The 12,291-nt window shown below is 34.4% G+C and overlaps 1 protein-coding gene across 1 annotated transcript; it reads right to left on the bottom strand.

The window, feature by feature from the left end:
* Window positions 1-2,008: 2,008 nt before the first annotated feature.
* Window positions 2,009-7,772, bottom strand: LOC148304636 (uncharacterized). The gene is made up of 3 exons (XM_088267960.1): window positions 7,671-7,772; window positions 4,648-4,869; window positions 2,009-2,655 (listed from the first exon to the last, which is right to left on the bottom strand). Exons 1-3 carry the CDS (start codon window positions 7,713-7,715, stop codon window positions 2,347-2,349), a joined length of 576 nt encoding a protein of 191 aa, XP_088124086.1. The 5' UTR covers window positions 7,716-7,772; the 3' UTR covers window positions 2,009-2,346.
* Between the last annotated feature and the right edge of the window lie 4,519 nt (window positions 7,773-12,291).

Here is a 12,291-nt window from a genome sequence, read left to right on the forward strand (position 1 = left end):
GAAGACCGAGAAAAACACGGCACGATCAGGTATGCCTGATAAACTTGAAAGTGGTCAGGTTAGGAGTCGTAACAATCGGCGGGTATGTATGAGGAGATGCATGAACGTGGAAGAGGCGAAGAATGTTTGCAAGGACAGAGTGGTGTGGCGCTCTATTCTCTCTGCCTACCCCTGCGGGGAAGCGGCGTGATGGTTAGTTAGTTAGTTAATTAGTATTCTTACATACAAACAAAACAATATCTGCCTTTAAAAACTATCTTTTGTGAATGGATAAACTTATCTTTGTATCCATACCTGGAAAATGGTTTAGAGTAGCTGTTTTACTATACCTATTCTTAAAAGCATTATGGCCATGCAAGAAATATTTGCTTTTAATTATATTTATTTAATGAAACTTTCAACATTTTTACACACTGTATTTTCAACAATCTGAAGGCCCTATACACGTAAAATAGCAAATTAACTTTCTTCAAACCCAGGTAACATTTGATGTCATTTTTTTCTTCTTAAAATATCGTTTTTATATTGAAAAAATATTTTTTTCTTCGAAATAAATACATGGTTTTGAAAAGAAAAGAGTTATTGAAAGGTGGAGATAAAAAATACAACAGTATTTTTTTCTATATGGATTTTTAAAAAATAACAACAAAAACAATTCAATATAGGGACTTGTTTATTCTAAAAAATATCGCACGTGAATCGACATGCAAACGCTGACTGAATTCATTGATTGTGAGTAAGGGCCTTAACACGTTAAACGCCAACCCTAAAATTTGTCAATTTTGAAATTCGCAAAAACTTTGATGTAAATTAATTGTAAACAATAGTTTATATTAGTGTAATATAAGCTTATTAAAGAAATAATAAAAAAAAAACATGGTGTTGATTACAGAAATGGTATATAATGAGGTGAAGGTGATTTAATATGGGTTAATGACTTATTATTGCATTATATGTCTCTATTCGAAGTCAGATAATCAAAATATTGTGAGATTGATCCATATTCTGTTCATAAACATGACCTAATATTGATAATCTTTAACGACCTAACCTAATAATGACCATAATTTGCCTTTTGTATGCTAACGATGCTGTGCATCTTGCCAATAGCGGAGAAGGCCTGTACGAGTCAATGGTGTATAATACGTCCAAGGAAAGTGATTTGAAAATGAACGATGACAAATTTAAAGATCACGTCGCTCATTCCTTTTAAGAACGTCATAAATCAAAAATCGTCAATTTTCAGTTGTACATGTTTTCGGAATGCCCAGAAAATGTACTATATCCCAGCAAAAGAGGCATGTTTTTAACTTAATATTTACCCGCTACAGGGCAGAAAATGTTCTTTTTGCATTTTGAAGAAAAGATATTCTTTAAATGTTTTTTTTTAATTCTAAATATTTTTCAAATGGAGAAAAAACCTTTAGGTTTTACCTAAAAAGACCGTTGCACAGTAAAAAGTTCAATAAGTGGCTTGATATTTATTTTTAATACATTGTGTTATATTTTTAAACTTTAAAAACATTCTCCTGAATAATTAAGTTTTTTGATTTATGGCGCTCTTGAAAGGAGTGAGCGACGTGTTTCGATGCATTTAGTAATTTTATCGAACATCGTATGATGCTGAATGCATCGAAAACATGTTGCAATAGATTTCAAATAATAGTGGTATGTATGTAGATAAGTGACAATGAAAAAATCTGTTAAGTGATGATTTTTTCCTTAAATAAATAAGAAATGACACGACGGTAAATATATTTTCCTGCAGTCACTTTATAGAAATATTTCAACATTTTAATTTAAATTATACTTGGTGATTTTAAGTTATTTCTTAATTATTTAAGGAAGAAATCATCACTTAACAGATTTTTTTGTTGTCGATTAATTGGGCAGTCAGTCACCTATCTACATAATTACCGATACATTTTTAATTCCATTCATTAAATTCACAAATTCAATGTTTTATTTGTGTAAGAAAAAAATGGTCAAGCCAATAAAATAAACACAGTTTCAAAAGTAAGTGGTCTTTATTCACCAAAGTATTTGTTGGCACATACTGTAATACTTGATTATTATACATATTAAAAAAAATTAGTCCAAATTCTGATTGATGACGTTCTTCAGCGATGTTGACTTCGACGAAAATGTCAGTTTTCCTGGCTTTCAGTACCCATCGGCAAAATCAAAGAGGTATAGGTTGATGGTTTGAAATACCATAGGTGTTGTAGTCCTATAAACTAAGTACATCAGATGTTGAAGCGTCATTACGTGGATGCCTAATGGCGCTTCAACATCTTCATCTTCAGCTTCATCTTCAGCTTTATCTTCAGCATCATCTTCAGGGATCTACTGCTTGTTGGAAGCAGCTTTGATCTGTTGTTGCACAGTCTGCGCGGACTGGACGATGCCGTCGTAGGCTTGCTTGGTCAGCTTCTCCAGATCTCCCTGGATCCCCTGGGTGTTCTCGCTGAAGGTCTTCTTCACCTTGTCGAACTCGGCAGCCACGGTCTCCAGACTCTTCTGGAAGTTCTCGTTGGTCTTCTTGGCTAGGTCGGCTGTCTCGGGATTGGCCTTCTGGAGATCGGCGATGGTCTGGTTCAGCTTGGAGACCACTTGACCGATCACGGTCGATTGGTCAGCGCTAGCGTCGCTGATCTGAGAAAAAGATTAAAAGAATTTTAATTACCTAAGTTTGTGTAGATTTAAAATTTTGCTTGGATTATTTATTGAAGAGACAGATTCAAGCTCCTTTTTCTTGTAGACGTATCACTCATGTAGTACATGCTTGCTAACTTGCATGCTTTTTCATCTTTTTTAAGTTTTTTTTATTTTATCTAAAAAAAATTATTTTTATTTTATTTTTTTTTCTGATAGTCAAGTATTTTGTATTTTTTGTATTTTATATTAACACTATTATTCTAGTTCTACTTATATACCTCTTGTATTCTTGCCAGTGTCCTTTACTATGACCTAAATTATATTGTTTACCCACACACAGGCCATGCCTTTGTGGTATCTTTTTTTTATATTTATGTTTTATTCGTATTTTTTTGTATTTGAATTTATGGCATGTTTGTATAATGCAAAAGAATTTAAAATAAAGAAAAAAAATGTAATTCAAGAATCTATGGGTAAAGTACCCCATGGTGACTTCATGTAAACCAACAGTAATTTGATTTCATAATTTAATTTAATACACTAAGGACGGAAAAGGTATTTCTATCCGTTCAGTACGATTAATGCTTAAGGACGGGAAATGTATTTTTACCTTCTCCGCCTTATTTCAAAGTCAGAAAAGAAAGAATCGTTTAATGTTTTTCTATGAATATGTAACAATCTTTTTGTTTAGGTCTAAACTATATGCACACAATTATCAAATCCGCAGGCATAAAAAACACCTACCAAAATGTGTTTATAAAAAATAAACACAATGAAGTAGAGAAAGCAGTCGTAAATTGGATGCGGTATTCCCGCGGAGCCAGCTTTTTAGGATGACTGAGATTAAGAAAAAATAAACTCAAGGCAGAAATCTGTCAGGGTTGACCTCCATTTGGCTTTACTGGCGTTAGCTAAATAACTAGGTAAAAAGTTAAAAAGAGGTAACCATAAAACTAAAGAGAAAAATCTATGAAACATGTGTCCTTCCTGTGATGACATATGGTGTTGAAACTATCACATTGACAGGCAACTTCATACATACACTGAGATGTGCACAGCGATTCATGGAACACGTTTTGGCAAAAAGTATCATTAAACTCGTTAAAGTATCATTATCTCAAAACTACTGTTTTTAACTAGCGGCTATTTGCCTTTGCACATTAGTAAAGGGCAATTTGGTGAAATACACTTGGGTTTTTATGCGATTTTCAAATGGAATGGAACCTATCCCTTATTTTTGTACGTACTTCAAGTGTTTCTTATGTAAATTCGCATAAAAATAATCTAAAATTTTGACTACCGCAGGTTACAACCGTTAAAGTGTGAAAGTGTGTGTGTTACTGGCACAAAGTTAAGCTAAAATCTTACACCGTATTCAAGATATGCTTTCTTGGAAAAAAAAAACAGAAAAAGCACTTGTAATTTGGACTGAAGATTCGTCTAAAAAACGATATTCCATATCGTAGTCGTACAGGAGAAAGTGACCAACTAACAAAACGTAAAATGTTCAGGAGGGCCATTTAAGTCATTTTTGCTTGGCAAGAAAATAAACATCAATGCAATTAGTCATTTTTAACAAGTCAATATATTATACTCCCAAGTTTAAAATCCCTTTGGGTTTGTTTTCAGTGCAATATTAGGTTAGTAAGATCACGTTTTTGTAAAAAATGCACTTGGTCACTTTCTCCTGTATGACTCGATATAAGGAAAAAGCTGTTCTGTTTTTTTTACGATTTTTTATAAACTTTTTATTCCATCATTTTGATTTGAAGCTAAGCGGTTTTTTAAAAATAATTGAACCCATCCCCCAGTTTTGTTTGAACTTCAAGTATTTTTTTTGTGATTTTTTTTATGCGACTCCCCGTGGAACGTATCTATCGCATAAAAAGAGACCCAAGTGTAATTATTTACATAAATTTGATAAACTTATCATTTAGAGTTGGGAGCTATTGTCATTATAACATAAGTAAAGCAAGCAAGACAGGATACCTTGGATTGGAGTCCAGACACGAGTCCAGTCAGCTGCGTGGTGAGGGACTCGGTGTTCTTCTTGACGATGGCCTGGACTTCGTCCAAGTTCTTGGCCTGCACCGTCTCGGTCCACTGGTTTCCTAGGGTCGTAAGCCAGTCTGCAGCCTGCTTAGAGAGGTCGTCCAGCACGTTGGTGGTCTCCGCCGGCGCCTCTCTGGCTACCCTGGCGGAGAGGGAGACCTGCGATTGGGAAATTCAATCAATTTTGATGCTCAGCGATCCATAAAAATATAAAAATATCCATCTTTCTTCATTAACCCTTTCCGGTCCTATGTCGAATGTCGTTCGACATCGACTTTATTCCGGTGAGTCCTATGTTAGACATTTATTTATTGATTTGGCGTTTAATTTGTAGAACTCCATTTTAATTTATGTATTAATTTCAAATCAAACACAGATTTTTTTAGACATTCGTTTGATAATGCCCTAACAAGGTGAAACAATTGTCACAATATTTGGGATATATAGGGTCCGCCATCTAAAGTTTTTTTTTTCAACTAGTGCTTATTTCGTGAATGGTAACACTTAGCTCATGTCTGATTTGACAGATAATTAGTTTTATCCTTCCGCTAAGCGAATATGGTTGTGTATACGCTTGAACAACGCTGGGAAATATTGCGACATTACTTTGAAAATCATGGTAATGTTGCAGAATGTGTGCGAAAATTGCGTACGGTTTTTGGAAGAAGAGAAGCACCGTCAGCTCCGTATGTTCGTTATCTTGTGAAAAAAGTGAAAGAAACTGGCATCCTCATCGATAAACCAAAGCGTGAAAAGCCAAAAACAGTGCGTACACCCGAGAATATCGATGTTGTGGCAGAAAGTGTGCGTGAAGCGCCATCAACATCAATTCACCGTCGTTCTCAACAATTGAACATTTCGGAGACATCATTGAGACGAATTTTGCATAAAGACCTTGGTATGACGCCATACAAAGTCCAATTGGTTCAGGAGTTGAAGCCAACTGACCATCCAATGCGTTTTCGCTTCGCTGAGTGGGCCTGCGATCGACTTACAGAAGATGCCGATTTTGCCAAAAAAATCATCTTTTCGGATGAAGCTCATTTTGATCTTGGCGGGTATGTAAACAAGCAAAATTGTCGTATTTGGGGCACAGAAAACCCGCACGCATACATTGAAAAGCCGGTACACCCAAAACGAGTCACTGTTTGGTGCGGATTTTGGTCCAGAGGCATAATTGGGCCATTTTTCTTTGAAAATGAGCAAGGAGTGGCCGTTACAGTCAATGGCGATCGTTATCGGGCCATGTTGAACGGATTTTTGTTCACAAAAATTGAAGAGGAGGATATTGGCAACATTTGGTTTCAACAGGACGGCGCTACGTGCCACACAGCCGAAGCTACACTCGTTTTTTTTTATAGCATTTTCAAAAAAAAAAAGTTATTTGGCGGACCCTATAGTACATTTTCTGGGCGTTCCGAAAACACGCATAACTGAAAATTGACGATTTTTAATTTATGACGTTCTTTAAAGGAGTGAGTGATGTATGTATTATAATTTTATATGTAGGTCTGTAGGGTTAGTCTAGTAGTTACGGCTTACTCATATTACTGTAATAGTGTCAATCCAATTACCAAGTGCAATATTATGAGCTAAATGTCTAACTAACCAACCATCACGCCACTTCCATGCGGGGGTAGGCAGAAAGGATATAACGCCAAGCCACACCATTTGCAAACATTATCTTCTACATTTCGCTCACTCCTTTCCAGAACGTAATAAATAAAAAAAAACTTGATTTTTCAGGAGAACGCTTTTAAAGTTTAAAAATATAATACAATGTATTAAAAATAAATATCAAGCCACTTATCGAATTTTTTACTGTGCAACAGATCTTTTTAGGTAAAACCTGAAGGTTTTTTCTCCATTTTAAAAAAATATTTAGAATATTGAAAAAAAAATTAAACAATACCTTTTCTTGAAAATGCAAAAACAACATTTCTGCCCTGTAGCGGGTAAATATTAAGTTAAAAATATACCTCTTTTGCTGGGATTTAGTACATTTTCTGGGCAATCCGAAAACATGCATAACTGAAAATTGACGATTTTTGATTTATGACGTTCTTGAAAGGAGTGAGCGATTTATGCATCTCCTCATACATTACTTTACCAATTATACTGTTGGTAGAATAGCCGTCCTGTCTACTTTCAAGTATTTGAGGTATTTGAATGAAAAACAAAACTATGGAATGGGATAAACGGATAATATTTTTTGAGTGTAAAATTAATATTTATTTATGTTAAGGTGGGAATATATAAAAATACCAAAAAATACGGAAAAAAAGAACTCTAGCGTGATCAAGTATTTCAAATACTGGAAAGTGGTCAGGCCATGAGTAGAAATAATCGGCAGGTATATATGAGGAGATGCTTAAATGTGGAAGAGGCGAATAATGATTTTGCAAATAAATATTGGCGTTCTATTCTCTCTTCCTACCCCTGCTAGAAGCGGCCTGATGGTTAGTTAGTTACTTTATACGCGTTTTGTCCACCTCCGTAGTGAAGTGGTCAGCGCGTTTGGCTACCTTCCTGGAGGACCTGAGTTCGATTCTCTAGTAGGTCAAAATTAAAATGGGTGATTTTCACTTTCTCACTTATGTGTTACCCTGGACTGGCACTAGAAGTGCTGAACTGATCACCTTGCATTGATGCAACTAACGATCAAGATAACAGCGCAACGATGTGATCGCGTGCGAATAAGGGTCAAAAGAAGTAGAAGAAGGTTGATTTATAAACTTGTACACACCCATATGGCTGTCCAAACTCAAAACACAGTAAGGGACATTTTTTTCGTAGTATGTTTTTTTTACATTTTTGGACTAAGTAGATTCTACTAAGTCCAAAAATGCAAAAAAAAACGTACTACAAAAAAATGTCCCTGTGAATAATTTATAAGGATTTTAGGATAATATCTGATTATCCTTTATTTTTCGTGGAGAAGAACGGGTAAAGGGACTTACCTGCAGAACGCAGAGCGTGAAGAAGAAGAAGACGAACTTGGCCATCTTGGTTTTGAGGATATGTCCAGGAGATGTGACTTTGGCGAAGAATAAACCACCACTGACTGCCTGGACGCGCGGAGGGTCTTATATAAGGATACTATCGCATCGATCTAGGTCCAGTGATCCTCAAACCTCAAGTTGTTTAATTTAAATATGGATTTGAAATTTTTTAATTTTTTTTCTTCTTCATTTAAATTTTTTTTGCATTTCACAATTCATTACAATTAAAAGTACAAAAAAATATATTAATCCAAAAAAAAAAATCCCACAAAGGCATGGACTGTGTTGTGGAATATATATACATTAAATTTAAGGTTATAATTAAGGGCACTGGCAAGAAAATATATATAATAATCCCTTTCCGCACCCCAATGGTGCATAGGGCACTGTTTCATATAAACGCAGTGTTATCTCGATCGATTACACATGAAGGAAAGGTGATCAGCCCTCCACTTCAGGTACCAGTCCAGTGTAATATTGAATAAATATTAGAGTGAAAAAATCACTTATATTTATTAAACCCCCCTAGGAATCGAGCCCGGGACCTCCAGAACGGTAGGCGAGCATGCTGACCATTACACTACGGAGGCGGACAAAAAAATAGACATCAGAAATAAAAAAGATTAAATATTTGATTTTAACAGAAAACAAAAAATGAAAAAGATAAAATTGAAAAAAGTTAGCGAATAAGTATTTACTAAACTTATAAGCTTAAAAAGGAGGATATCTGTTTTTTTAATAAATAATTTAAGCAAAATTTTAAATTGAAACAAACTAAGATAATTAATGTCTATCATATAGTCGTCTCTGTCTGCCTTTGTAGTGTAATGGTCAGCATGCTCGGCTGGAGGTCCCGGGTTCGATTCCCAAGGGGGGTAAAATAAATATTAGTGATTTTTTTCACTGTCATATTTATTCAATATTACCCTGGACTGGTACCTGAAGCGGAGGGCTGATCACCTTTTTTTCATGTGTAAACGATCAAGATAACACTGCGTTTATATGACGCAGTGCCCTATGCACCATTGGGGTGCGGATAAGGGTTTTTATTATTATTATCATATACTCGTAGTGGAATGAATTTAACAGTTTTGGAGCCATGAAAAATGAGTGTCTTTGCGCGAGTGTGGATTTGCAAAAAGGGATTTCTTGTACATTATTCATTATTTGGCTAGATCTCAAAATATTAATATTTTAAGGAAATAAATGTTGGCTCGCGAAAACATATTTTAGACACTGTTGGCAATCGATTTCTGGTAGCTAAAAAAGTTCAGCTTCCTGAAATAATTGCAATATTATGTGACGTTTACGTTAACGCGAGTGAAAAAACACTGGCGTAGTATTTTAAACTTTAAATATTGTAGAAAAATACCCAATAACATCATAAATACGACGTACAAAAGAAACAATTAGAGATAAAGATTTTCTCGGGAGAGCGGTTCAGAGTAATGTTGCGGTGACGAGTAAGTACGATGGTTTTCGAGTCCACTAAAAGTTATCCGAGGTAAAAATATTAGTGTCAGTACACTCTAATATGTATTTAAAATTACCCTGGGCTGGTCCCTGAAGCTCAGGAGTGATAATTTTGCCTTCACGTAAATAACGATCAAGATTAGACTGCGTCAATACGATGCAGTGCCCTATGCACCATTGGTTGCGGATGAGGGTTAGAGAAGAAGAAGAGATATATATTTTAATCTTTCTGAAATTTTCTGGCTTTTAAAATTATTTAAAAAACACAACGCCTTAAAGACTAAAATAAAGGATGATAAATTATCATTAGGAAAAATAGAATTGATTTTTTATTGTTAAAGCCATACTTGCAAACACAGAATTTAATCAGTGAGGTAACTTTCGTTTGAGGTGATTTGAAAAGAATGTTTATTGGATATTTTTTGTTTCCTAGAATATATATAGATTTTTTTTAAAACTTTTCACCTTTCAATGACTGTTTTCTTTTCAAAACCATATAATTATTTCGAGGTTTTCCTCGAAATTATTTATTATACTTATTTTCTCAATACAAAAACGTTGTTTTAAGATAAAATCTTCTTCAACCCCTTATCCGCAACACAATGGTGCATAGGGCACTGCATCATATAAATGCAGAGTTATCTTGATCGTTAAACATGAAAGAAAGGTGATCAGCCCTCAAAATGTATATTGGATATTTTTTGTTTCCTAGAATATATATAGTTTTTTTTTAACTTTTCACCTTTCAATGACTTTGTTATTTTCAAAACTATATAATTATTTCGAGGAAAAACTTATTTTCTCAATACAAAAACGTGGTTTTAAGATAAAATCTTCTTCAACCCCTTATCCGCACCCCAATGGTGCATAGGGCACTGCATCATATAAACGCAGTGTTATCTTGATCGTTAAAACATGAAGGAAAGGTGATCAGCCCTCCCGGCTAGAAAAAATCAATTATTATACATAAAATTGTACAATTTCAATATTTTTAAGTTGCGAATTATCGAATACTGGGCCTCAATAAAAGTTTGACAAGCTTTGTATAAATAATTAAACGGGGTACGTTGCAAATGTGTGTATGTTTTAAAATATAGGTTATTGAATTTGATTGTTATTTTTTGTTTATTGTTTTAATATGAACCGATTGTCACATGTTCAATATTATTATCATTCAGCATTCAACAGTACTGGTGAAATCGATTGACTTGACCTAAACAAATCCACAATCGGCCAAGCTGGTGATAAACACTCCTTAATTCTGATACAAGCGATGCGTTTGCGTTGTGCTATATTGGAGTCAAGTCTGATGAAAATGCCTGTTTAGTAAGACCCCGCTCAACGCGGTCGATGTTTCCTGATATCGCTCCTTTCAACAACGTCATATATCAAAACACTTGATTTTTCAGGAGATCATTTTTAAAGTTTAATGACATAATAAAATGTATTATAAAATAAATATCAAGCCACTTATTGAACTTTTTATTGTGCAACAGATCTTTTAAGGTATGTTTTTTCTCCATTTGAAAAATATTTAGTATATTTAAAAAAAAATAATTAAACAAGCTTTTCTTCAAAATGCAAAAACAACACTTTCTGCCCTATAGCGGGTAAATATTACGTTAAAAATATGCCACTTTTGCTGGGATATAGTACATTTTCTGGGCATTCCGAAAACAAGCACAACTGAAAATTGACGATTTTTGATATATGACGTTGTTGAAGGAGTGAGAGATATGTGTATAAGTTTAAGCAAAACGGCGTTAAACAATGCCTTTGTAACACATAATATAATATATTGTTTTATGCCATCTTGACATAGATGAAGGAGAATATGGAAGTCTGGTCGTTTACAAGGCTTACGACCGTCATAGGCTGGTTTAAATCCGCCAAATCCAATTTTATAAGATTTTAAAATAAATACTCTATCGGAATGCGAATTGTGGGTTTTATTGTGTAAAATATTTATATAGGTACTTGAAAACCCTGCTAAAAAATACTTAAAAACAGCGTTGCATTTCAAATTCCGCTATATTCATGAATCTTGCCCTCTGACCCATATCACCCAATCAGAGAGCGGGGATAGGTCAAAAATTAAGATGACGTCATTATCGGTTTGTGTCTCGTGTTTTTTTATTAATACTGAAAAAAATTCTAAAAAAATGAGAAAATATTCTTTTTCATAATATTTTATCCAAAGATCGACGAATCTTTTAAACATAAATGTTACCCGGAGAATTTTGCATTCTTTGTAAAATCGGCTTACATGGATCTGGCGGATTTTGAAAATATGCGACAATTTTCTTAGGCAACTAATAAATATTATAAAAATGAAAGAAACTATGTAATGAAACCAACTTCAACAAACTATGAAAATAAATCCACAGATGTCACTGCAAGTCCCGGTTTTAACAATTTTCTCATTTTTTATGTACATCTCATTTTGTTGACAATAAGATTAGCCAGTACCTACTCTCCTACAAGTTCTTCTTCTTCTTTTTCTAGATCCTAAGGATCTAGAAAAAGAAGACTCCCAGCTGTGTTTCCACCTTTTTGGAGGTCAGATATTCCTTGAAGGGCGATAGGTCGAAGTCTGTCATCTGACATTCAACATTCATCCTACAACTTAGGATTTATTATTTCTTGTATTATTGGTTGACATCTCATCAAAGATAAAGAAGAATATGGAAGTCTGGGCATTTACGGGGCTGACGACCGTCATAGGCTGGTTTAAGTTTTACGTTTAAGTTCTGGTTTAAGTTTTAAGAGGAGTGTAACGTGGTTTCCTCCCAGCAATGAGCAAATGCTGAGAAGTTCCTGTTTGGCCCACACTAGATTATCCCTCCTGTTCCCAAAACATATTTAATTAGCTAGAAGAAACAAAAATCCACTAAATGATCTATAAACCTTGTACATAATAAGCAAGGTAAATAATAAATGCAATTCCCATCTAAAAAAAAGGCTGGCTTAAGTGATCACTTTACACACGTGTAACATTCATCAATTCTACCCATTATTGACAACCACACTACTCAAATTCTTATATTCTTAATTGGAGATGATCCAGATTTTGTGAACAAGTATTTAGACACACTCAAAATGTTAC

The sequence above is a fragment of the Brachycentrus maculatus genome, unplaced genomic scaffold (genome assembly GCF_059751285.1).
Source record: "Brachycentrus maculatus isolate JH-2025_06_01 unplaced genomic scaffold, ASM5975128v1 h1tg000310l, whole genome shotgun sequence".
Taxonomy (NCBI): domain Eukaryota; kingdom Metazoa; phylum Arthropoda; class Insecta; order Trichoptera; family Brachycentridae; genus Brachycentrus; species Brachycentrus maculatus.